The 27,376-nt window shown below is 46.8% G+C and overlaps 1 protein-coding gene across 2 annotated transcripts in view; it reads right to left on the bottom strand.

The window, feature by feature from the left end:
* The window catches only part of LOC118084239 (collagen alpha-1(XXVII) chain), a 267,599-nt gene that overhangs the window by 42,498 nt on the left and 197,725 nt on the right, over nucleotides 1-27,376 (bottom strand). For both annotated transcript variants that reach the window (XM_060270658.1, XM_060270659.1), the window contains exons 38-45: nucleotides 20,960-21,013; nucleotides 17,483-17,590; nucleotides 12,696-12,749; nucleotides 9,521-9,574; nucleotides 8,371-8,427; nucleotides 7,726-7,779; nucleotides 2,404-2,457; nucleotides 259-312 (exon numbers count right to left, since the gene is read on the bottom strand). In XM_060270658.1, coding sequence (XP_060126641.1) covers nucleotides 259-312; nucleotides 2,404-2,457; nucleotides 7,726-7,779; nucleotides 8,371-8,427; nucleotides 9,521-9,574; nucleotides 12,696-12,749; nucleotides 17,483-17,590; nucleotides 20,960-21,013 — 489 coding nt within the window. The remainder of the gene's footprint in view (nucleotides 1-258; nucleotides 313-2,403; nucleotides 2,458-7,725; nucleotides 7,780-8,370; nucleotides 8,428-9,520; nucleotides 9,575-12,695; nucleotides 12,750-17,482; nucleotides 17,591-20,959; nucleotides 21,014-27,376) is intronic.

Genomic DNA, 27,376 nt, shown 5'->3' with positions numbered 1-27,376 from the left:
TGCTGCAAGTGGGGCAACTCTGCAAGGATGCATGGTTAGAATCATACAATCCTAGAGTTGGAAGAGACCACAAGGGCCATCCAGTCCAACCCCCTGCCAAGCGGAAAACACCATCCAAGCATTATTGACATATGCCTGTCAAGTCTCTGCTTAAAGACCTCCATAGAAGGAGACTCCACCACACTCCTTGGCAGCAAATTCCACTGCCGAACAGCTCTTACTGTTAGGTTAAGTTGAGGTGTTTTTTTCCAAACCTACCGGATTGCCCTTGAATCCTTTCAGCCCTGGTTGACCTGGTGGTCCTGGATGTCCCTAAGAGAATAAAAGGAGCAGGGTGGGGAAACGGCTTTAAAAGACCCTTCTGGCAGAGATGTCTTTCACGAATCGTGAAGAGCATAGATTACTGTGCCTAGGACAGTTCTAGCCATATGGAATTAGCTTTTAAAATCATAGAATCATAGAAACCTAGAGTTGGAAGAGACCACAAGGGCCATCCATTCCAACCCCCTGCCAAGCAGGAAACACCATCAAAGCATTCTTGACATATGCCTGTCAAGCCTCTGCTTAAAGACCTCCAAAGAAGGAGACTCCACCACACTCCTTGGTAGCAAATTCCACTGCCGAACAGCTCTTACTGTCAGGAAGTTCTTCCTAACGTTGAGGTGGAATCTTCTTTCTTGTCGTTTGAATCCATTGCTCCATGTCCGCTTCTCTGGAGCAGCAGAAAACAACCTTTCTCCCTCCTCTATATGACATCCTTTGATATATTTGAATATGGTTATCATATCACCCCTTAACCTTCTCTTCTCCAGGCTAAACATACCCAGCTCCCTAAGCCGTTCCTCATAAGGCATTGTTTCCAGGCCTTTGGACCATTCTGGACACATTCCAGCTTGTCAGTGTCCTTCTTGAACTGTGGTGCCCAGAACTGGACACAGTATTCCAGGTGAGGTCTGACCAGAGCAGAATACAGTGGTACTATTACTTCCCTTGATCTAGATCAGGCTTCCCCAAACTGTGGCCCTCCAGACGTTTTGGTCTACAACTCCCATGATCCCTAGCTAACAGGACCAGTGGTCAAGGATGATGGGAATTGTAGTCCAAAACATCTGGAGGGCTGCAGTTTGGGGATGCCTGATCTAAATGCTATACTCCTATTGATGTAGCCCAGAATTGCTTTTTGAGCTGCTGCATCACACTGTTGACTCTTGTCAGGTTTGTGGTCTACCAAGACTCTGATATCCTTTTCACATGTACTGCTCTCAAGCCAGGTGCCACCCATCCTCTATTTGTGCCTTTCATTTTTTTATATTTTTTTTGCCCAAGTGTAGTACTTTACATTTCTCCTTGTTAAAATCTATCTTGTTTGCTTTGGCCCAGTTGTATAATCTGTTAAGGTCGTTTGGAAGTGTGATCCTCTCCTGTGGGGTATTAGCCACCCCTCCCATCTTGTGTGTAAGATTGTGTTTGCCCTGGAAGGCGAGGAGCCATGACTCTGGGGTAGATGAAAAGTTTTGCATGACCAAGGTTCCAGGTTCAATTCTTAACCTCTCTAAGGGAGGCTTACTGAAACTGCAGTGAGCTGCTGGCAGACACAGTGTAGGAAGTGCGGAGATACATGGATCAATGCCCTCACTTAGCTTAAGGCAGTTTCCAAGGTGAGCTTTAAAGTAAAGCATGGAAGCACCTCTTTGCAAATGTTTGGAAGTGGACTGCACCTCCTCTCCAGGGCCAGTGCTAGGGGTTTTTGCGCCCTAGGCGAGATCACCTTCTGGCGCGCCCCCCACCCCCCCCAAATTAATAAATAATAAAATAAATAGAAAAAATAGAAAATAGGAAAAAAAACAGCAGAGAGGCATGGAGAGGTGGCCCCAGGTTCGCGCCTCCGGAGCTTTGTGCGGGGAGCGCGAGCCTGGGGCCGCCTCCACTGCACCTTTCAGCTGCTGAGCGGCTTCTGGCCGCTCTCCGGAGGCACACACACGCCTCAGGATAGTGGCCTGAAGCTGCTCAGCAGCTGACAGATGCAATGGAGGCGGCCCCAGGCAGCACTGCGGGGCGGCGGGGGGCGGGCAGGCTGGCCATCGCCCCCTCCATTTTGGCACCTTAGGCAGCTGCCTAGTTCGCCTAAATGGACCCGCCGGCCCTGCTGCTCTCACAGGGTTTGGAAACCAAAGCCCGATTCCAATTCGGAAACTTAGGTTGCAAACTTCAACATGCTAACTAGGCAGTAATACCCAATAGACGCAGCGAGCATGCGTAGGATTGTGGCATTGAAGAGCAACCCAATGCATGTTGGTTCCACCTCCCACCTCTGCATGTTGTCTCTCCCTCTCTTCCACATACGCACACCCTGTCCCATGCACAGAACAACTTTCCAAAGGTGGGCAGAGGGGAGCTTCTTACTGGTAAGCCTTGCTGTCCAGGTTTTCCTCCATCTCCATCAATACCCTCTTGGCCCTAAAAGGAAGTGAGAGGGAAGATTCAAGTTAAACTGCCATCCGAGATCCTTCTTCCCTCCCAGGGGCAGAGTGGTGAGTCTGAGCCAGGCACCCCCAAAGTGCGGCCCTCCAGATGTTTTGGCCTACAACTCCCATGATCCCTAGCTAACAGGACCAGTGGTCAGGGATGATGGGAACTGTAGTCCAAAACATCTGGAGGGCCGAAGTTTGGGGGTGCCTGGTCTGAGCAATCCTAAACACTTCCTCAAACAATGCAAGCCTGAGGTTCCTCACTAATTCAATGAGGCAGTGTCCTAGTGGATAAGTATTAAAACATTATAACGTGCTTGACTAGTTTACTAACACCAGTTGGGCCTCAAGGTTTTGGGCCAGTTGCTCTCAATAAACCCTCTCGAAATTGGCCTAAGTGAGGAGGAATTAAAGAACCTTTGAATGAGGGTGAAAGAGGAGAGTGCAAAATATGGTCAGAGGATTGGAGAAGATCAGTCTACATCCCAATTCCAAAGAAGGGCAGTGCCAAAGAATGCTCCAACTACCGCACAATTGCGCTCATTTCACACGCTAGCAAGGTTATGCTTAAAATTCTACAAGGCAGGCTTAGGCAGTATGTGGATGGAGAACTCCCAGAAGTGCAAGCTGGATTTCGAAGGGGCAGAGGAACCAGAGACCAAATAGCAAACATGTGCTGGATTATGGGGACGACAGAGGATGAGATGGTTGGACAGTGTTCTCGAGGCCACCAACATGCTCCAAGACTTTGGCCACCTCATGAGAAGACTCCCTGGAAAAGACCCTGATGTTGGGAAAGATGTAGGGCAGAAGGAGAAGGGGATGACAGAGGATGAGATGGTTGGACAGTGTTCTCGAAGCCACCAACATGCTCCAAGACTTTGGCCACCTCATGAGAAGAGAAGACTCCCTGGAAAAGACCCTGATGCTGGGAAAGATGGGGGGCACAAGGAGAAGGGGATGACAGAGGACATGATGGTTGGACAGTGGTCAGACTCATGTCGGAGAACAAACTGCGGAAGGCAGTGCAAGACAGGAGTGCCTGGCGTACTCTGGTCCATGTGGTCACAAAGAGTCGGACACGACTGAACGACTAAACAACAACAATTAAGATGGTTATATAAGAGTTTTTTCAAAATAAATAAATAAATATAGTAATAACTATAGCAGGAGTGAAATGTCATCAACATGGTGGACTCCAGACTCCCATCAACCTTGATTGTTGGCCCCGCCAGCTGGGCTGATGAGAGTTGTAGTCCAAATCATTTGGAGGGCAATACATTGGCTCTTCCAGGTTTAAATCAACTTACTAACTTTACATATTCATTTTAAAAACTTTTTACAGTTATGAATATAAAATTAATACCTGAGAGTGAACACTTTGTTAAAGCTGCTTCCCTACGGGACCGCCTCTCCCGGCATGCCCCGCAGAGGACATTAAGGTCCACAAAGAATAACATACTGGAGATCCCGGGTCACAAGGTGGTTAGACTGGCCTCGACCAGGACCAGGGCCTTCTCAGTACTGGCCCCGACCTGGTGGAACGCTCTCTCTCAGGAGACTGGGGCCCAGCGGGAGTTGTCATCTTTTCGTAGGGCCTGCAAGACAGAGCTGTTCCGCTTGGCCTTTGGACTGACTCAGTCTGACCCCGGTGTTACCCTCCCCTAAGGTTTTATCCTACAGATATTTCAATGAGATTCCACTTGTAGATTCCTATTTTTAAAATGGAATTTTAACATTGCATTTAATCTGTATTTTAATTCAATCATTTCTTTTATGCTTGCTTTGATATTTTTGTTTTTAGCTGCCCTGAGGCCCGGTCTTGACTGGGAAGGGCCGGGAATAAGTAAAATTATTATTATTATTATTATTATTATTAGTAGTAGTAGTATTATGGCGTCATAGCACTTTGACTATCAGGAAATTGCACAGTTGGGGTATAAATAAATTTGTTGTTGTTGTTGTTGTTGTTGTTGTTGTTGTTGTTGTTGTTGTTGTTAGTATTAGTATTATGGCGTCATAGCACTTTGACTATCAGGAAATTGCACAGTTGGCTTTGTTGGTACACTCGGCCATTTGGACGTGGTCCAGCTTCCTTCTCCAAGGAAAATGGTCATTACCCATACAGCCTTTGGCCAAGGTTTTCTATCTCTTGAGGACAAACCCTGTACCCTTCTCTGGACTCCGGGTTTCGAGACCTGCGTCGAGCCGCTTACAACAGTGTAATCTATAACAACTGTGTTAGCAAACTCTTTAGCATACCGTGTTTCCCACATTTTAAGACACTGTCTTATAACTTTTCCCCCTAAAAAAACCACCAAAAAAACACTGGGTGACTTATTTTCAGGGAGTGTCTTACCGCTATTTTTATTACGTCAGGAGCAGCGCCCCTCTTGCTCGCTGGCTCCCTGCGGGGCAGGACTCTTGACTGAAAGAAAAGGACGGGCAATAGCCACCGCCAAGCTCCGTGAGAGGGAGTCTGAGGGAAGGGAGGTGTGTGTGTCAATGGCCCAGCCCTTTCTCCCCGGCTCTGGGATGTTCGCGAGGGAGGGAGGGAGCTCCTCTGAAGGGCTGCGCTCTCTCTCTCTTTCTCCTCCCAGGTGGGGACTCAATAGCAATCTGCTACACTGGAGCTTCTTAAATTTAAACCAGTACAGTATAATGGAATCTATCTGTGTGATGCAGTCGTAGCAGTAGCCTATACGTAAAGCAAACAAGGATCTCGACCAGCCTGCCAGCTGCCCAAGAATTAAGAGCGAAAGTTCCAACAATGTAGCACTTTGTAGCACTGATAGCAAAGAGCAGGGGTCAGCAAACTTTTTCAGCAGGGGGCCGGTCCACTGTCCCTCAGACCTTGGGGGGGGGGCCGGACTATATTTTTGAAAAATAGTATGAACGAATTCCTATGCCCCACAAATAACCCAGAGATGCATTTTAAATAAAAGGACACATTCTACTCATATAAAAGCACCAGGCAGGCCCCACAAATAACCCAGAGATGCATTTTAAATAAAAGGACACATTCTACTCATGTAAAAACATGCTGATTCCCAGACTGTCCGTGGGCCAGATTTAGAAGGCTATTGGGCCGCATCCGGCCCCCGGGCCTTAGTTTGGAGACCCCTGGCAAAGAGGCTACCGGCTGAGAACAGGCTAAGAGATACTGTAGAAAACAAAGAAGCCAGCTGAGTAGCAATTAAGTAGCAACTGAGCCAGCAGGAAAGTGGGGTGAGATACGGTAATCTGCTGGTCCTAACAACTCGTGCTTCTCTTACCCACAAAATGTTAACCAGTACAAATCCTTAAAGGGATCCACAGACAAGCAATAGAAAGAAAAAGAATCCTCACTTTTTAAAAGGCTTTTTAAAAGGCTGCTTTATGCCTTCGGTAAAAGCAAGGAGACACGTGGGAGAAGAAGCCGTCAAGAGGAAATCAACAGGCAACTCATGGCTGGGAATGGAAGGGGGAAAGGTGGGGGGAAGCGAGAGGTGGGCTCTCTCTCTCTCTCTCTCTCTCTCTCTCTCTCTCTCTCTCTCTCTCTGTGTGTGTGTGTGTGTGTGTGAGAGAGAGAGAGAGAGAGAGAGAGAGAGACGCAGGGGGGGGGAGAGAGACATGCACACGGAGTCTCTCCCTAAAAGGGAAGGCAGCATCTTCAATTGCCCCTCTTTTCTTCCTCGTGCTTTCATCTCCTCCCCACCATAAATGCCACTATTGTCCTCTTCACCAAGTAGAGCTCACACAGTTTGGCTAAAAAAATATATTTTTGAATCCTTTTACATAAACGGGATGGAAAATCACGAGGCTGCGGCAACCAGCAGCTATGGCTCTTCAGTGCATTTTTAAAAGCTTTTAAAAGAAATACGTATCTTTGGAGCGACAGCAAAATGGGGAGAGATTTTTATTGGGGGGGGAGTTGGCTGGCGGGAGGGGGGAAGGGTCTATCACTATGTCTTATTTTTGGGTTATGACTTATATCACGCAATTGCTTAGAAATCCTGCTATGGCTTATATTATGGCTACGTCTTAAAAAAGGGGAAACACGGTACATGGTGAGCTTTTCACACTTTGTAGCCCTTGTCTTGACTGGGAAGGGCAGGAAATAAGTAAAATTATTATTATTATTATTATTATTACTATTACTATTACTATTATTAACTACAGGTGCTGAAGAAACTGAAATTGACCAATTCTATGAAGACTTACAACACCTTATAGAAATGACGCCAAAGAAGGATGTTCTTCTCATTATGGGAAGGATGACACCAAAGAAGGATGTTCTTCTCATTATGAGACTCTTGAGAGTCCCATGGACTGCGAGAAGATCCAACCTATCCATTCTGAAGGAAATCAGCCCCGAGTGCTCACTGGAAGGACAGATCCTGAAGCTGAGGCTCCAAGACTTTGGCCACCTCATGAGAAGAGAAGACTCCCTGGAAAAGACCCTGATGTTGGGAAAGATGGAGGGCACAAGGAGACGGGGACGACAGAGGACGAGACTGTTGGACTGTGTTCTTGAAGCTACCAACATGAGTCTGACCAAACTGCGGGAGGCAGTGGAAGACAGGAGTGCCTGGCGTGCTCTGGTCCAGGGGGTCACGAAGAGTCGGACAAGACAAAACGACTAAACAACAACAACAACGCTGTCAGAAAGTTCTTCCTAAGGTTTAGGTCCTTGCTTGCCATTTGAATCCATTGGTTCGGGTCCTGCTCTCTGGGGCAGAAGAAAACAAGCTTGCTCTATCTTCCATGGGACAACCCTTCAGGTATTTGAAGATGGCTATTGTATCTCCTCAGCCCTGAGTGCTCACTGGAAGGACAGGTCCTGAAGCTGAGGCTGAAGATGGAGGGCACAAGGAGAAGGGGACAACAGAGGACGAGATGGATGGACAGTGTTCTTGAAGCTACAAACATGAGTTTGACCAAACTGCGGCAGGCAGTGGAAGACAAGAGTGCCTGGCGTGCTTTGGTCCTTGGGGTCACGAAGAGTCAGACACGACTAAACAACAACAACAACAACAACATTATTGTTGTTGTTGTTGTTGCCTACAACAACTTGTGTCTACCTGGATCACCAAGATCAATCTCAGCCTGCCCATCCCTAAAGCTCTGGGGTCAAGTCTGTCAATCACATATCACACACACTGCAATATAAAAGACAGGATATTCCCTAGCTCAGTGTCACGGAATTTTACAAAGAGGAGATAGCTTTTTCCTAAGATGGTTCATTTGCTAACCAGGCATTTGGAGAAGGACTCACAGGATAACCAGGATCTCCAGGCTTCCCACGATCTCCTCGGTCACCAGCTGGGCCCTAGAAAAGGAAATGCAAGAGAGGTGTTAGAGTCCTCCAAGTGCCTGCTTCATCTCCCACCTATGTCCGTTTCCGAGCACAAATCAAAGTGTTGGTGTTGAGCTTCAAAGCCCTAAACGGCCTCGGTCCAGTATACCTGAAGGAACGTCTCCACCCCCATCGTTTAGCCCGGACACTGAGATCCAGCACCGAGGGCCTTCTGGCGGTTCCCTTTCTGCGAGAAGCAAAGCTACAGGGAACCAGGCAGAGGGCCTTGTCAGTGGTGGCGCCCACCCTGTGGAATGCCCTCCCATCGGAGGTCAAGGAGATAAGCAGCTACCTGACATTTAGAAAACACCTAAAGGCAGCCCTGTTTGGGGAAGTTTTTAATCTGTGATATTTTAATGTATTTTGGTATTTGTTGGAAGCTGCCCAGAGTGGCGGGGGAAACCCAGCCAGATGGGCGGGGTATAAATAAATAAATAATAATCACAGCACTCTTATCACCTCAGTTTGTTGGATGTGTAGACCCAGCTTAAGTCATAGGGTTTAGCTTGACTTTGAGGTGTGTCTCATATTAAAGATTAGCACTGGGCAGTCCAGATTCCTTACCCTGTCTCCAGGTGGTCCAGGAGGCCCCTCCACCTTCCCATCATCACCTTGTTCTCCCTGCAAGCAATAAACACTCGTGTTAAAACAGACCACGGTTTACAATGCGAGTAGAAGTTGAGAGTTTGGTTTCTGGAAAGGACTCTGGAGATCATCTCAGGGCTGCCTCTAGGCCCGGGCTGGGTGGCGCGGGGCGCCAGGGCGCCTGGCCATCAGGGGCGCTGAAGTGGCACTGAACGGGCCGGCAGGTGTCTTGGAGCAGCTGCCACCGGCAAGGCAGGTGCTAGGTTTTTTTGCGCCTTAGGCGAGATCACTTTCTGCCCCCATTAAAAAAATGAAAAATAACTAAAAATAGAAAAAATAAAAATAGAAATAAAAAAATAGAAACAAATAAAAAAGTAGAAAATATAAAAATATAAAATAAAATTAAAATTAAAAACAGTTGAGAGGCGCGGTGAGGTGGCCCCAGGCTCGCACGCCTCTGGAGCTTTGCGTGGGAAACGCAAGCCTGGGGCCGCCTCCACTGCGCCGGTCACCTGTTGAGCGGCTTCAGGCTGCTCTCTGGAGGCACGCGCACGCCTCGGGATAGCGGCCTGAAGCTGCTCAATAGTGACAGGTGCGGAGGAGGTGCTGAATTACAAACAGCAGTAGAATGAGAAATGCAAGCTAGCGGACCAGCAAAAGTCTGTTCAAATAAAAATGTTCTGTGTGGGAGACAACAGGAGGGTGCAAGATGAATCATAGAATCATAGAGTTGTAAGAGACCACAAGGGCCATCCAGTCCTTTGGAGGTCTTTAAGCAGAGGCTTGTCAGGCATATGTCAAGAATGCTTTGATGGTGTTTCCTGCTTGGCAGGGGGTTGGACTTGGATGGCCCTTGTGGTCTCTTCCAACTCTATGATTCTATGATTCTACTAGCTGACCCGGCCACGCATTGCTGTCAGCCATACGTCAGGAGTGCTTTGATGGTGTTTCCTGCTTGGCAGGGGGTTGGACTGTACAGCCCTTGTGATCTCTTCCAACTCTAGGATTCTATGATCCAGGAGATTATCATGGTCAAATAAGAGCACCAGGGTCAAACTCTCTCTGTCCCTCTCCTAATAAGGCAACCAACACTGATTTGGTCAAAAAAACATACCTAAAAACCATTTACCTTTTCACCTTTGGGTCCAGGTGGCCCGATTGGGCCTGGTGCTCCTGCGTGCCCCTGAAAGAGAATGAAGAAGAGTTTGGATTTGATATCCCGCTTTATCACTACCCGAAGGAGTCTCAAAGTGGCTAACAATCTCCTTTCCCCTCTTCCCCCACAACAGACACCCTGTGAGGTGGGTGGGGCTGAGAGACTTCAGAGAAGTGTGACTAGCCCAAGGTCACGCAGCAGCTGCATGTGGAGGAGCGGAGACACGAACCTGGTTCCCCAGATTACGAGTCTACCGCTCTTAACCACTACACCACACTGGCGGAGGTCTAGATCAGGCATTGACCGTCCATCTCCTCTAACCTCCCTGCAGATATATGGAAGGTGTGGGGGGGGGTTGGGGGGCTCTGGTGGCAGAGAAGTGGGGCACCTGCTCAGACCCACCAAGAAAGAGAAAGGTAGGAAGCCCAACATGAAGAGAGGCTATTCTGGCAGCATCATTCCATGGCTTTTGGTGCCAGGTGAAAACTTTCCTCTTTGGCCATTAATCTATGGCCTGTTAAAATATGGGGGGGGGCATGCTTTTTATGATTACAGTGGTACCTCGGTTTATGAACACAATTGATTCCGGAAGTCTGTTCATAAACTGAAGCTTTCATAAACTGAAGCAAACCTTCCAATTGAAAGTAATGGAAAATGGATTCATCCGTTCCAGACGGGTCCGCGGAGTACTCAACCTGAAGCGTACTTAAACTGAAGCGAACTTTCCCATTGAAAGTAATGGAAAGTGGATTAATCAGTTCCAGATGGGTCTCCGGCGTTTGTAAACCGAAAATTTGTAAACCGAGGTGTTCATAAACCGAGGATCCACTGTATGTTATTACTTTGCTGTGTATTTTTATTACTATTATTATTGTGCATAAATTATCTTCTTAATGTTGCACACAGTCATGGGATCTTTGGATAGAAGGTGGTATATGAATCAAATAAATGAAAGAAAAGAATTAATTTTAAACTGTTTTTGTTCTACATTAGGGTGATGACTTTTTCATTTCATTTCTCTAAATTACTTCCTGTAGCACAAACGGATGAACTTTTGCCTATGAATGACGAATATGAGGTCTATTCCATGCAAATCTTTAAAAAGGTCACGCACAAATCATTTTTTAATTTTTTTCATATGCCGTTTTACCATTTCGTAAAATTGTATGAACAATTCTATATATATTTCGTATCAAATTTGGACACAATGCCACATTCCACAATGGGGAGTGTTCTTAGCAACATAGGCTATACAAATATCACACCTGTGCAAGGTAAAAGCCCCTTTTGGGGACCTTAAAACTCAGCCAGCAGACCTTGCCGGGCATGCTGGTAAAAGAACCTACAGGAGAGGTAACAAAACATCGCCCTCTAGCGGCGTCTAAACTGTTACTGCAGCTAAAGAAAGCTTCCTTGTGTGTTTGATGACCCTATATAATGTTGTATATATTTCACTCTCAAGTTTGGGTTCAATTTTATATCTGCCTACAGCAGGCATCCCCAAACTGCGGCCCTCCAGATGTTTTGGCCTACAACTCCCATGATCCCTAGCTAAGAGGGCCAGTGGTCAGGGATGGTGGGAATTGTAGTCCAAAACATCTGGAGGGCCGAAGTTTGGGGGTGCCTGGCCTACAGTGACTTCAAAAACGGTCCAAAAACTGATCAATAAATTTTTTTAAATCATTTTGTGCTTGAGGTTTTTTTATCAAATCTCTTTGAAAGTAAGATTTTATCTCATCTTTAATGAAAGTTCATCAGATTTATGATACAGGGAAATGAGGTTGTAAAAAAGTCATCACCCTATTGTACACAGTCATGGGATTTTGGATAAAAGGTGGTACATGAATCAAATAAATGAAATAAATGAATTCATTTTAAACTGTTTTAATGTTGTGTTCTACATGGCTATGATCCACCCTGAAACCTTCTGGTGCGGGTGCAGGAAATAAAACAAGACCTGATAATGACAGCGGCAATAACAATGATATTGAGAACAGGGCCGGCGCATCGATTAAGGTGAACTAGGCAGCTGCCTAGGGCATCAAAATGGAGGGGGCGTTGGCCAGCCAGCCAGCCCGCCGCCCGCCCGCCAGCTGCTCCCAGGTGCTGCCTGGGGGTGCCTCCACTGCGCCTCTCAGCTGTTCAGTGGAGGCGGCCCAGGCTCCCGCTCCCCGTGCAAAGCGTGAGCCTGGGGCTGCCACCTCTGTGCCTCTCAGCTGTTGAGCAGCTTCAGGCCGCCCTCCGGAGGCGCACGGGGAGTGCAAGCCGGGGGCTGCCGCGCCTCTCAGTTGTTCAGCGGAGGCGGCCCCAGGCCCGCGCTCCCCTCGTGCCTCCGGAGAGCTGCCTGAAGCCACTGAGTTCGGCGCCCCTTCCGCGCCCCTGGTGGCCAGGCACCACCCAGCCCGGGCATAGGGACGGCCCTGGAGGCGCCCTCTCCACTCGCTCGCTCGAGCCGCGCCTACCCCTCCAGCAGCTAGCGTGCCAAGATCGGGCTCCAGGGGAAGCAGGGGAAGGCTGCGCCAGAAACAGGGAAGGCCGCTAGCTGACAAGGTAAAGAGACTGTTTTTTACCCCTTCCCCTCACCAACAACCAAGGAACTCTCTTTTTATTTTTTACTTTATTTTTATTTTTATTTTTTCTACATTTTTTATTTTTTCCTATTTCCTATTTTTATTTTTTTCTGCAGTGGTACCTCTACTTACGAATTTAATGCGTTCCGAACACACATTCGTAAGTCAAAAAAATTGTAAGTTGAATCCCATAGGAATGCATTGGGAGACAAAATTCGTAAGTCGAAACAACCCTATCTAAAAATTCGGTAAGTAGAAAAAAATCTTATCTAAACCGCATCCAAGATGGCGATGGAGCTCTGTTTGTAAGTAGAAACATTCGTAAGTAGAGTTATTCATAAGTAGAAGTACCACTGTATTTTTCTCTTTTCTATTTCTATTTTCTCTTTTCTATTTCTATTTCTGGGAAATTTGGGGCGGGGGGGGGGGGCGGCAGAAGGCGATCTCGCCTAGGGCGCAAAAAACCCTAGCTGCAGAAAGCCCTGGCTGCAGAAATAATTCACATCGTTAAATTTTGCACTCTGGTGTATGGCTAGGAGAGGAAAAAGACACACAGACAGTCCAAAGTAATGGCTTACCTGATAGCCCTTTAAGCCAGGATGCCCTGCAGCCCCCATCCGCCCTGGAGAACCCTGTGGGAACAAGGAAAGGTAATCTCTGCTCCTGCCCTGATCCTGCTGGCCCAGTCACCAGTTTGGTGTTTCCAATGGGCAAAGCTCTTCCTGTACCTGGCTCCCTCTTATTCTCTCCATAGCTGCCAAGTCTCCCGTATTCCCTGGGAAACCCCTGTTTTTCCAGCCGTTCCCAGCTGGAAAAACAGATTCTTTTTGTTTTCCACCGGTTTACATACAGAAATCGCTTCTGCGCATGTCCAGAGACTCCAGCCATGCGCAGAAGGAGCCTCCCCCGGCCATTTTGGAACTGGGTGGAGCATGCTCAGAAGCGACTTCCGATGCTGCTCTGCCCAGTTCCAAAATGGCCACAGTGCGACTTCCGGCGTGGTGGCCATTTTGGAACTGGGCGGAGCATGCTCAGAAGCGACTTCCGGTGCTGCTCTACCCAGTTCCAAAATGGTGGCAGCGCTATTTCCGGTCTGCCGATCCCTTATTTTTCCGGCAGGAACTTGGCAGGTATGATTCTCTCTTTACACTCTTTCCTTCGGCGACTTCATCGGTCTCTGCGGCTTTCAGGACTCGCTCTGTGATAAGGACTCGCCCACCCTCCCAATCTCCAGTTCTATCCATTGGCCCCCAAACTTTCCATGTCAAATATCTCCAAGGAACTTGTCGGAGAGAGTTAGTTACGGGTAGGTAGCCATGTTGGCCTCAAAATAAAAAATAAAAAAAAATCCTTCCAGTAGCACCTTAGAGACCAACTACGGTAAGTTTGTCATTGGTGTGAGCTTTCGTGTGCATGCACACTTCTTCAGATACACTGAAACAGAAGTCACAAGACCCTTATGCAGGTGTCCGCAAACTTAACCGGCTTCGGGCCGGTTCCGCCGGTGCCGATCGGATGGTGGGGTAACGTGCTTCCATACTGGCGTGGCGCTGAAAATGGCTTCTGCGCATGCGCAGACGTCATTTCTGGTGCACTTCCGAGGCGGGGTGGCACCAGAAACAGCTTGTGCGTGTGAGTATGGGAGCGCGTTTCCCTGCCCTCCACGTGCGCACAAGCTATTTCTGGCACCACGCCGACCCGGAGATGGGCAATCGCACTGTGGCGCACCAATTAGGGCGGGCGGCGGGGGTCATCGGGGGCCGCACGATTGGCTCACGCGGGCTGCATCCGGCCCCCGGGCCTTAGTTTGGGGACACCTGCCCTTATGTATAGTCAGAGGGTGGGGAGGGGTATTACTCAGAAGGGGGGTGGGAATGGGCGACTGGCTGATAGGAGTGGTAAACCTGTTGACAACTGTTAATGACTGTTAACGACTGCAATTGGTCTTGCAGGAAAAAGCAAGGGGTGAGATGGCCGAAGAAAGCATGATCATGTATAATGAGATAAGAATCCAATGTCCTTATTCAGACCAGGTCTCTCCATGGTTTTAAGCTTGGTTGCAATGAGTTGCAATTCAGCAACTTCTCTTTCCAGTCTGTTTCTGAATTTTTTCTGTAATAAGACAGCTACTTTGAGATCTTGTATAGAATGTCCGGGAAGATTGAAGTGTTCTCCTACTGGTTTCTCTGTCAAATACCAAAAAAGAAAATAACAGAGCACCACTAGTAATCACATCCAGCTCCCAAGCTAAAACAGTGCAGCGCATCATCAGAGATCTACAACCTCTCCTAGACAATGACAGCTCTCTTTCTCAAGCTCTGGGAGGAAGACCTTTCCTTGCCTACAGACAGCCACCCAATCTTAAACAACTCCTCACCCACAATAATACAACCACCAGACTTAACATGGACACTTGTACCAGAGCCTGCAATAAAGCCAGGTGCCAACTTTGCTGCCACATACACCTGGACAACACCATTACTTGCCCCAACAACATCCAACATACAATCTCAGGACTATTGAATTGCTCATCCTCTAACATTGTGTATGCCATCAAATGCCAACAGTGCCCTTAAGCTCTCTATATTGGACAAACAGGCCAAACCCTACGCCAAAGGATAAATGGACATAAATCTGACATCAGGAACCATAAGACAGAGAAACCGGTAGGAGAACACATCAATCTCCCAGGACATTCTATACAAGATCTCAAAGCAGCTGTTTTATTACAGAAAAATTTCAGAAACCGATTGGAAAGAGAAGTTGCTGAATTGAAACTCATTACCAAGCTTCAAACCATGAAGAGACCTGGTCTGAATAGGATTCTTAACTCATTATACATGATCAAGCTTTCTTTAGCCATCTCATCCCTTGCTTTTTCCTGCAAGACCAATTGCAGTCGTTAACAGTCGTTAACAGTCATCAACAGGTTTACCACTCCCGTTCCTACCACCCTTCTGAGTAATACCCCTCCCTACCCCCTGAATATACATAAGTTTGTGGTCAAGTTTGTGGTCTTAAGAGGGTCTTCTTAAATGAGCAATGCAAAGAAATAGAGGAAAACAATAGAATGGGGAAAACCAGAGATCTGTTCAAGAAAATTGGAGACATGAAAGGAACATTTCGTACAAAGATTACCATTATCAAGGACAAAAGTGGTAAGGACCTAACAGAAGCAGAAGACATCAAGAAGAGGTGGCAAGAATACACAGAGGAATTATACCAGAAAGATATGGAGGTCTCGTACACCCCAGGTAGTGTGGTTGCTGACCTTGAGCCAGACATCTTGGAGAGTGAAGTTAAATTGGCCTTAGAAAGCACTGCTAATAACAAGGCCAGTGGAAGTGATGATATTCCAGCTGAACTATTTAAAATTTTAAAAGATGATGCTGTTAAGGTGCTACACCCAATATGCCAGCAAGTTTGGAAAACTCAGCAGCAGCCAGAGGATTGGAGAAGATCAGTCTACATCCCAATTCCAAAGAAGGGCAGTGCCAAAGAATGCTCCAACTACCGCACAATTGTGCTCATTTCACACGCTAGCAAGGTTATGCTTAAAATTCTACAAAGCAGGCTTAAGCAGTATGTGGACCGAGAACTCCCAGAAGTGCAAGCTGGATTTCGAAAGGGCAGAGGAACCAGAGTCCAAATAGCAAACATGCGCTGGATTATGGAGAAAGCTAGAGAGTTCCAGAAAAACGTCTACTTCTGCTTCATTGACTATGCAAAAGCCTTTGACTGTGTCAACCACAGCAAACTATGGCAAGTTCTTAAAGAAATGGGAGTGCCTGATCACCTCATCTGTCTCCTGAGAAATCTCTATGTGGGACAAGAAGCTACAGTTAGAACTGGATATGGAACAACTGAGTGGTTCAAAATTGGGAAAGGAGTACGACAAGGTTGTATATTGTCTCCCTGCTTATTTAACTTATATGCAGAATTCATCATGCGAAAGGCTGGACTAGATGAATCCCAAGCCGGAATTAAGATTGCTGGAAGAAATATCAACAACCTCAGATATGCAGATGACACAACCTTGATGGCAGAAAGCGAGGAGGAATTAAAGAACCTTTGAATGAGGGTGAAAGAGGAGAGCGCAAAAGATGGTCTGAAGCTCAACATCAAAAGAACCAAGATCATGGCCACTGGTCCCATCACCTCCTGGCAAACAGAAGGGGAAGAAATGGAGGCAGTGAGAGATTTTACTTTCTTGGGTTCCATGATCACTGCAGATGGTGACAGCAGTCACGAAATTAAAAGATGCCTGCTTCTTGGGAGAAAAGCAATGACAAACCTAGACAGCATCTTAAAAAGCAGAGACATCACCTTGCCGACAAAGGTCCGTATAGTTAAAGCTATGGTTTTCCCAGTAGTGATGTATGGAAGTGAGAGCTGGACCATAAAGAAGGCTGATCGCCGAAGAATTGATGCTTTTGAATTGTGGTGCTGGAGGAGACTCTTGAGAGTCCCATGGAATGCAAGAAGATCAAACCTATCCATTCTTAAGGAAATCAGCCCTGAGTGCTCCCTGGAAGGGCAGATCGTGAAGCTGAGGCTCCAATACTTTGGCCACCTCATGAGAAGAGAATAATCCTTGGAAAAGACCTTGATGTTGGGAAAGATTGAGGGCACTAGGAGAAGGGGACGTCAGAGGACAAGATGGTTGGACAGTGTTCTCGAAGCTACGAACATGAGTTTGACCAAACTGCGGGAGGCAGTGCAAGACAGGAGTGCCTGGCGTGCTATGGTCCATGGGGTCACGAAGAGTCGGACACGACTAAACGACTAAACAACAACAACAACAACAAGTTTGTGGTCTACCAAGACTCCTCCATCCTTTTCACATGTACTGCTCTCAAGCCAGGTGTCTCCCATCCTGTATTTGTGCCTTTCAATTTTTTTGCCCAAGTGGAGTACTTGACATTTCTCCCTGTTAAAATTCATCTTGTTTGGTTTGGCCCAGTTGTCGAATCTGTTCAGGTCATTTGGAAGTGTGATCCTGTCCTCTGGGGTATTAGCCACCCCTCCCCATTTGGTGTCATCTGCAAACTTGCTCAGGATGCCCTCAAGCCCATCATCCAAGTCATTGATAAAGATGTTGAATAAGACTGGGCCCAAGACAGAACCCTGTGGCACCCCACTAGTCACTACTCTCCAGGATGAGGAGGAGCCATGGATGAGCACCCTTTGGGTTCGGTCAGTCAGCCAGTTACAAATCCACTGAATGGTAGCATTGTCTAGCCAGCATTTTACCAGCTTCTTTACAAGAATATCATGGGGCACCTTGTCAAAGGCCTTGCTGAAATCAAGATAGGCTACATCCACAACGTTCACATTACATGTCACGAGCCAACACTGTCCTCACCATCGCTCCCAGGCTTCCTCTGGATCCTTTGGGACCTTGAGTCCCTCTCAAACCCGTCTTCCCTGGTGGGCCGGTCTCTCCAAGTTGCCCCTGGTGACCTCTGATGCCCTAAAGAAAGTGAAAGTGTGGGAAACAAAAGACCTAGTACTTAGGGTCTGGGGTGTACCACCCTGAACTACAGGTAAAGGTAAAGGGACCCCTGACCATTAGGTCCAGTCGTTGACCGACTCTGGGGTTGCGGCACTCATCTAGTGTTGTTGGCTGAGGGAGCCGGCGTACAGTTTCCAGGTCATGTGGCCAGCATGACAAAGCCGCTTCTATCGCTGAACTACAGAGGGGGGGGCTCAAAAATCTGAGTACTCTGCCAGACAAACAAAGCACAGAATGATTCCACAAAACACAACACAACACAACACAACAATACAAAACAATAAAAGGGGGGAGCCTAGCATGTCAAAAAGACTGGCCAAGATTTAATCCCATACTCATTTTAGGAATACAGTGGTACCTCGCTAGACGAATGCCTCACAAGACGAATTTTTCGCAAGACGAATGCGTTTTGAGATTTCGATGGAGACTCGCAAGACAAAGTTTCCTATGGCGTGCGTCGCAAGACGATTTTTAAAAATTCGTCTTGCAAGGCACCCTATGGGAAACCGCACTTCAACGCGTTCCTATGGGGGCCGCTTCGCAAAACGAATTTTTCGCTATACGAAGCGACTCGTGGGACGAATTAAATTCATATTGCGAGGCACCACTGTACAGTTGTGCCTCACAAGACGAATTTAATTCGTTCCGCGAGTCTATTCGTTTTGCGAAAAATTCATATTGCGAATTGCGGCTTCCCATAGGAATGCTTTGAAATTTCTTTCTTTGCCCATAGGAACACATTAATTAAATTTCAATGCATTCCTATGGGAAATCGCGATTCGCAAGACGCATCAGATCGCAAGACGCATTCGACTTGCGAAAAATTCATCTTGCAGGGCATTCGTCTTGCGAGGTACCACTGTATAGGAAAGTGAGTTATCCTAAATAAACTGGATTAGGAATGCTGAGCCTATGACCACCCGGATGGTGCTGGACTCCAACTCCCAGCAGCCCCAGTTCAACAGCAGCTGGTGGGTTAACAATTTCCCCTTCTTGATCTAGGTCAATATGGTCTACACTAGGGTGATGAGTTTTTCATTTTGTTTTTCTCAAAAATCATTTCCTGTAGTACGAATGGATGAATGTTTGCCTAGGAATGACGAAAAAGAGGTCTATTCCATGGAAGTATTAAAAAAGGTCACACACAAACTGCTTTTAATTTTTTTGGTATGCCGTTTTACCATTTCATAAAATTGCATTGACAATTCTATATATATTCCGTATCAAATTTGGACACAACACCACATTCCACAATGGGGAGTGTTCTTAGCAACATAGGCAATACAAATGTCACACCTGCGCAAGGTAAAGGCCCCTTTTGGGGACCTCAAAACTCAGCCAGCAGACCCTGCCGGGCATGCTGGGAAAAGAACCTAAAGGAGAGGTAGCAAAACATGAGCACCCCGTGGGGTCTATACTGCTACTGCAGCGAAAAAAAGCTTTCGTGTGTTTGATGACCCTATATGTTGATGACCCGTGTGTGTTGGCTTCCCCAAACTGCGGCCCTCCAGATGTTTTGGCCTACAACTCCCATGATCCCTAGCTAACAGGACCAGTGGTCAGGGATGATGGGAATTGTAGTCCAAAACATCTGGAGGGCCGAAGTTTGGGGATGCCTGCTATATAATGTTGTATACAGTGGAACCTTGGTTTATGAACACCTCAGGTTTACGAATTTTCAGTTTCCGAACGCTGCGGACCCATCAGGAACGGAATAATTTACTTTCCATTACTTTCAATGGGAAAGTTTGCTTCAGTTTATGAACAGACTTCCGGAACCAATTGTGTTCATAAACTGAGGTACCACTGTATTTGTGTGTTGACCTCTGTGGTCAACACAGCTACCGCTGTGAGAAGGGAAACTCTGCGATTTACGCCGAGAGGAGCCCCGAAGGGAGGAGCAGGCTCAGCTGGTCAGAGGAAGCCTGCTGGACTATTGGCGATCATTATGAAGATTTATATCTCATAATGTCACAGGGAATTGTAGTCCAAAACAACTGGAGGGCCGAAGTTTGGGGATGCCTGATCTAGGTCAACATGGTGTACACAGACATCCCCAGACTTTGGCCCTCCAGATGTTTTGGACTACAATTCCCATCATCCCTGACCACTGGTCCTCTTAGCTAGAGATCATGGGAGTTGTAGGCCAAAACATCTGGAGGACCGAAGTTTGGGGATGCCTGGTCTACACTTACTGGTAGCAGCTGTCCAGGGTCTGAGGCAGGAGCCATTCTTAGCCCACCTTGATAACAACAGCGACTGAAACTGGGACCTTTCTCCATGCAAACCAGATGCTCTGCCCCTGAGCTGCGCCTCTTTACTATTTTGGGGGAGACGAGGTTTGCCGTCTCAGCGAGAACTATGCCAAAATGTAAGCACTGGTAGGGTGACGACTTTTTGACAACCTCGTTTCCCTGTATCATAATTTGATGAGCTGTCATGAAAGATTAGATAAAATTTGACTTTCAAAGAGATTTGATAAAAAAAAAAAAACCTCACGCACAAAATGTTTTCAAAAAAATTATTGTTCTGTTTTTGGACCGTTTTTGAAGTCACTTTAAGCAGATATAAAAATTGAACCCAAGCTTGAGAGTCACATATATACAACATTATATAGGGTCATCAAAAACACAAGGAAGCTTTTTTTAGCTGCAGTAACAGTATAGACGCCGCTAGAGGGCGATGTTTTGCTACCTCTCCTGTAGGTTCTTTTCCCAGCATGCCCGGGCAGGGTCTGCTGGCTGAGTTTTGAGGTCTCCAAAAGGGGCTTTTACCTTGCGCAGGTGTGACATTTGTATAGCCTATGTTGCTAAGAACACTCCCCATTGTGGATTGTGGTGTTGTGTCCAAATTTGATACGAAATATATACTGAATTCTTTATTTAAGTTTCCGTAATACTGTATAGAATTGTGAATACAATTTTATGAAATGGTCAAACGGCGTACCAAAAATTTAAAAATGGTTTATGCGTGACCTTTCTATTCAATGGAATAGACCTCATTTTAGTCATTAATAGACAAAAGTTCATCCATTTGTGCTACAGGAAATAATTTTTGAGGGGAAAAAATGAAAAGGTCATCACCCTGGGAAGCAGGAATGGGAGGTCACAAACATCACAGGAACTGAGGAAGCTCTCATGCTGAGTCCATCCACCTCAGTATTGTCGACACTGACTAGCAGGGGTTCTCTAGGGTTTGAAGCAGGGAGATTTTCCTAGCCCTACCTGGAGATCCTGGGGATTGAGCCAGGGACCGTCTGCTCTATCACTGAGCTATGGGCGTTCCCTAGAGCATCAACGGGAGCAGGAAGAACAGAGGCAGCCATACCTTTAGTCCGGTTTTCCCCTTCTCCCCTTCTTGGCCTGGTTTTCCTTCTGGTCCCTGAGCGGAGAAGGGAGACAGAGAGAGAGACCACCCCTTCATTATTCATCACCTTCCAAAGGAGATCAGAATATTAGCAGGTAGAATTTTTTACACTGGCGCCCTTCGCACACAGCTCCCTACGAGTTACAGGTAGGTAGCCATGTTGGTCTGACGCAGTCAAAACAAAATAAGAAAATCCCTTCCAGTAGCACCTTAGAGACCAACTCAGTTGGTCATAGAATCATAGAATCCTAGAGTTGGAAGAGACCACAAGGGCCATCCAGTCCAACCCCCTGCCAAGCAGGAAACACCATCAAAGGATTCTTGACATATGCCTGTCAAGTCTCCGATTAAAGACCTCCAAAGAAGGAGACTCCACCACACTCCTTGGTAGCAACATAGGAGCTTTTGTGCGCATGCACACTTCTTCAGATACACTGAAACAGAAATCACCAGACCCTTATGTATAGTCAGAGGGTGGGGAGGGGTATTACTCAGAAGGGGGGTGGGAATGGGCGACTGGCTGATAGGAGTGGTAAACTTGTTGACAACTGTTAATGACTGTTAATGACTGCAATTGGTCTTGCAGGGAAAGGGGTGAGATGGCCGAAGAAAGCTTGATCATGTATGATGAGATAAGAATCCAATGTTCTTATTCAGACCAGGTCTCTCCATGGTTTTAAGTTTGGTTGCAATGAGTTGCAATTCAGCAACTTCTCTTTCCAGTCTGTTTCTGATTTTTTTTCTTTGAGATCTTGTATAGAATGTCCTGGGAGATTGAAGTGTTCTCCTACTGGCTTCTCTGTCAAATACCAAAAAAGAAAATCACAGAGCACCACTAGTAATCACATCCAGCTCCCAAGCTAAAACAGTGCAGCACATCATCAAAGATCTACAGCCTCTCCTGGACAATGACAGCTCCCTTTCTCAAGCTCTGGGAGGAAGACCTTTCCTTGCCTACAGACAGCCACCCAATCTTAAACAACTCCTCACCCACAATAATACAACCACCAGACGTAACATGGACACTGGTACCAGAGCCTGCAATAAACCCAGATGCCAACTTTGCTGCCACATACACCCAGACAATACCATCACTGGCCCCAACAACAGCCAACATACCATCTCAGGACTATTGAATTGCTCATCTTCTAACATTGTGTATGCCATCAAATGCCAATGGTGCCCTTCAGCTCTCTATATTGGACAAACAGGCCAAACCCTATGCCAAAGGATCAATGGACATAAAGCTGACATCAGGACTTTGGCCACCTCAGGAGAAGAGAAGACTCCTTGGAAAAGACCCTGATGTTGGGAAAGATGGAGGGCACAAGGAGAAGGGGACGACAGAGGACGAGATGGTTGGACAGTGTTCTCGAAGCTACGAACATGAGTTTGACCAAACTGCGGTAGGCAGTGGAAGACAGGAGTGCCTGGCGTGCTCTGGTCCATGGGGTCACGAAGAGTCGGACGCGACTAAACGACTAAACAACAACAACAACAACATGTTAAGAAGAGATCACTCCCTTTCACGGATCACTGCCTTGTCGTGGCGAAGGGGCTTGAATAACTCGGAGAAACTATAAACTATGCTATGCAGGGCCACCCAAGATGAACAGGTCATAGTGGAGAGTTTTGACTAAACGTGATCCACCTGGAGAAGGAACTGGCAAGCCACTCCAGTATCCCTGCCAAGAAAACTCCATGGACAAAGACAACAGGCAGGTAGAAGTGATGACACTGGAAGATGAGCCCCTCAGGTCAGAAGGCGTCCAACTGAGGAAGAGCGGAAGACAAATACAAGTAGATTCAGAGCTGACGAAGCGGCCTGGAAGCGAAAGAAAAGTCCAATGCTGTAAAGAAAAATATTGCATAGGAACCTGGAATGTAAGATCCATGTACAATGGTAAGCTGGAGGTGGTCAAAAATGAGATGGCAAGAATAAATATTGACATCCTGGGCATCAGTGAACTAAAATGGATGGGAATGGGCAAATTCAGTTCGAATGACTATCATATCTACAGAGAAGAGAGATCTGTCCAAGAAAATTGGAGATATGAAAGAAACATTTCGTACAAAGATTACCATAATAAAGGACAAAAGTGAAAAGGACCTAACAGAAGCAGAAGACATCAAGAAGAGGTGGCAAGAATACACAGAGGAATTATACCAGAAAGATATGGAGGTCTCGTACACCCCAGGTAGTGTGATTGCTGACCTTGAGCCAAACATCCTGGAGAGTGAAGTCAAATGCGCCTTAGATGATATTCCAGCTGAACTATTTTTAAATTTTTAAAAGATGATGCTGTTAAGGTGCTACGCTGAATATGCCAGCAAGTTTGGAAAACTCAGCAGCAGCCAGAGGATTGGAGAAGATCAGTCTACATCCCAATCGCAAAGAAGGGCAGTGCCAAAGAATGCTCCAACTACCACACAATTGCACTCATTTCACACGCTAGCAAGGTTATGCTTAAAATTCTACAAGGCAGGCTTAAGCAGTATGTGGACCGAGAACTCCCAGAAGTGCAAGCTGGATTTGAAAGGGGCAGAGGAACGAAAGACCAAATAGCAAACATGCGCTGGATTAGGGAGAAAGCTAGAGAATTCCAGAAAAACATCTACTTCTGCTTCATTGACTATGCAAAAGCCTTTGACTGTGCAGACCACAGCAAACTATGGCAAATTCATAAAGAAATGGGAGTGCCTGATCACCTCATCTGTCTCCTGAGAAATCTCTATGTGGGACAAGAAGCTACAGTTAGAACTGGATACGGAACAACTGATTGGTTCAAAATTGGGAAAGGAGTATGACAAGGTTGTATATTGTCTCCCTGCTTATTTAACTTATATGCAGAATTCATCATGTGAAAGGCTGGACTGGATGAATCCCAAACCGGAATGAAGATTGCCGGAAGAAATATCAACAACCTCAGATATGCTGATGACACAACCTTGATGGCAGAAAGTGAGGAGGAATTAAAGAACCTTTGAATGAGGGTGAAAGAGGAGAGTGCAAAAGATGGTCTGAAGCTCAACATCAAAAAAACTAAGATCATGGCCACTGGTCCCATCACCTCCTGGCAAATAGAAGCGGAAGAGATTTTACTTTTTTGGGCTCCATGATCACTGAGGATGGCGACAGCAGTCATGAAATTAAAAGACGTTGCTTCTTGGGAGAAAAGCAATGACAAACTTAGACAGCATCTTAGAAAGCAAAGACATCACCTTGCTGACAAAGGTCCATCTAGTTCAAGCTATGGCTTTCCCAGTAGTGAGAGCTGGACCATCAAGAAGGGCCGAAGAATTGATGCTTTTGAATTCTGGTGCTGGAGGAGACTCTTGAGAGTCCCATGGACTGCAAGAAGATCAAACCTATCCATTCTGAAGGAAATCAGCCCCGAGTGCTCACTGGAAGGACAGATCCTGAAGCTGAGGCTCCAAGACTTTGGCCACCTCATGAGAAGAGAAGACTCCCTGGAAAAGACCCTGATGTTGGGAAAGATGGAGGGCACAAGGAGAAGGAGACGACAGAGGACGAGATGGTTGGACAGTGTTCTTGAAGCTATGAACATGAGTTTGCCCAAACTGCGGGAGGCAGTGCAAGACAGGAGTGCCTGGCGTGCTGGCGTGCTCTGGTCCAGGGGGTCACGAAGAGTCAGACACAGCTAAACGATGAAACAACAACAACAATGTTAAGAAGCAAAAGATGATGATTGCAAACATATCTTTATTTGCTTGCTGATCTTGCATAATTAATTGCATATTGCAGAATCCAGTTTTTACAATAATGTACTTTGGAATATGCTAGGATACAAAAATTCAGGATATACATCCCCAGCTAGGGAAAAAACCCCAGACAGGAGCTGTCCTTGTAACCTTGTGCATATGACTTTTGTGTTGCAGCTGGTTCACATAAACAAAGATGAGATAGGAGAGAGAGAGACTCCAGCACTGCCATTTCCTCCTGTTCTGCAGCTTTTTATACGAGATCTTCCCATTAATAAACATTCACACAGAGAAACAGACTGAAAGTATTCAGGAAATTAGTGGGATTATTAGAGGCAGCCGCTTCAAGACATCAATGTTTCAGACTTATCAGAACCACATTTCATATGCACTCTTCCCCCATCCTGATTAAGCAGTGAGATTTTTATGCAGGGTCTGAGGGAGAGAAAAGAGACAGTAGCTGAAGGCACGGAAGGGCCATTTATGTCTGATGGTGAGGGAGAAGGGAGAAAATTTATTCTGTTGGCATTTAAAAGCAAGCTGACCTAATTCGCGGTTCCTGAAACAATATGGGAACCAAAACAGTGAGCATCCTTCAAAATTTGCCCTAATGACTGTGCAGCCCTCTTTGAACCCACCACCTACCTGGCCAATTTGCTAGAATCATAGAATCATAGAATCATAGAGATGGAAGAGACCACAAGGGCCATCCAGTCCAACCCCCTGCCAAGCAGGAAACACCATCAAAGCATTCCTGACATATGCTTGCCAAGCCTCCACTTAAAGACCTCCAAAGAAGGAGACTCCACCACACTCCTTGGCAGCAAATTCCACTGCTGAACAGCTCTTACTGTCAGGAAGTTCTTCCTAATGTTGAGGTGGAATCTTCTTTCTTGTAGTTTGAATCCGTTGCTCCGTGTCCGCTTCTCTGGAGCAGCAGAAAACAACCTTTCTCCCTCCTCTATATGACATCCTTTGATATATTTGAACATGGCTATCATATCACCCCTTAACCTTCTCTTCTCCAGGCTAAACATACCCAGCTCCCTAAGCCATTCTTCATAAGACATCTTCTCCAGGCCTTTGACCATTTTGGTTGCCCTCCTCTGGACATGTTCCAGCTTGTCAGTGTCCTTCTTGAACTGTGGTGCCCAGAACTGGAAACAGTATTCCAGGTGAGGTCTGACTAGAGCAGAATATGCAACTTCCCGTGTCATGCGGCTGCCGGTCCCGGATTCCGCAGTCCAGGACTTGGCAGGTATGGGTACAGGGTTTGTCCTCAAGAGACAGAAAACCTTGCCCAAAGGCTGTATGGGTAAAGACCATTTTCCTTGGAAAAGAAAGCTGGACCACGTCCAAAGCCAACTGTGCAATTTCGTGATCATCAAAGTGCTATGACACCATGACTCATCAGAAGTGCAAAATGGTATGGCCCAATGCCAATCTGGTTGCAGGCAGTTCCAAAGGTGAACTGCAGCACAGGGCATAAATTGGGGGAGGTTGTTGGTATATTCATCCCCCCCCCGTCTGCAGCCATAGGTTTATTGTGTATCATATGACTGTATTTGTTTTGTTTCCACAGAGTGGATGTGACGTAGACAGGATGTTTGTCTTTCTGTCTTCCTAAGTGGAACTGTTGTTCCTTCGTTCTCTCTCTTTACTGCCTGTGATGCTAGAGAGAGGGAGCCATAATGTAGAGTTCCCAGTTTATATGTAAATAAAGCAGTTTAGCCTTTTTTACTGACTTGTGTGTGCTGTTGTTCACATTTGGGAGAGCAATCGCATATTTGGCCTGTTGGGCCAGTTTAGCCACTGGCCCCCGGGACAGCTTATTGCTGACAGAAGGGAGCCTGGAGGGTTACCTTAGTGTCCCACCCTCCACCCTGGTACATAAGAAAATATGCAGAGTTATCAAATTGCTTTAGGAACCTTGGTACAGTGTTTCTCCTAAAATAAGACACCGTCTTATATTTATTTCACTCAAGAAAATAAGCCTATGGCTTATTTTTCGGGGGGTGTCTTTTTATATTATTATTACCGGTAAGTACCGTATGGTTCACAGGGGGACCCAGGTGGCGCTGTGGTTAAACCACTGAGCCTAGGGCTTGCTGATCAGAAGGTCGGTGGTTCGAATCCCTGTGACGGGGTGAGCTCCCGTTGCTTGGTCCCAGCTCCTGCCAACCTAGCAGTTCGAAAGCACGTCAAAATGCAAGTAGATAAATAGGAACCGCTACAGTGGGAATGTAAATGGCATTTCCGTGTGCTGCTCTGGTTTGCCAGAAGCGGCTTTGTCATGCTGGCCACATGACCTGGAAGCTATATGCCGGCTCCCTCGGCCAATAATGCGAGATGAGTGCGCAACCCCAGAGTCGGTCACGACTGGACCTAATGGTCAAGTCAGGGGTCCCTTTACCTTTACCTTTACCGTATGGTTCTGGGTGCTTGCCTCCTCCTCCTGCGGCCGGCTTTGCTGCTTCTGGGTCCCGCTAGCTCGGGGCACGTGGTGCTGACAGGCGCCGACCCGGCAGGCCTCCTCCCTCCGGCTCCTGGAAGCTCAGGGCACTCTGCACGGCGCTGCTGGGCACTTTGTTGGCGCTTCAGCAGCAGGGTCCTGCTGGCTGGCGTCAGCCGGCGGTCTCGCTCCGTGCGGCGCCA

The sequence above is a fragment of the Zootoca vivipara genome, chromosome Z (genome assembly GCF_963506605.1).
Source record: "Zootoca vivipara chromosome Z, rZooViv1.1, whole genome shotgun sequence".
In the NCBI taxonomy this organism is placed as follows: domain Eukaryota; kingdom Metazoa; phylum Chordata; class Lepidosauria; order Squamata; family Lacertidae; genus Zootoca; species Zootoca vivipara.
The sequence above is the reverse complement of the archived record's forward strand: the minus strand, read 5'-3'. Positions and strand labels throughout refer to the sequence as shown.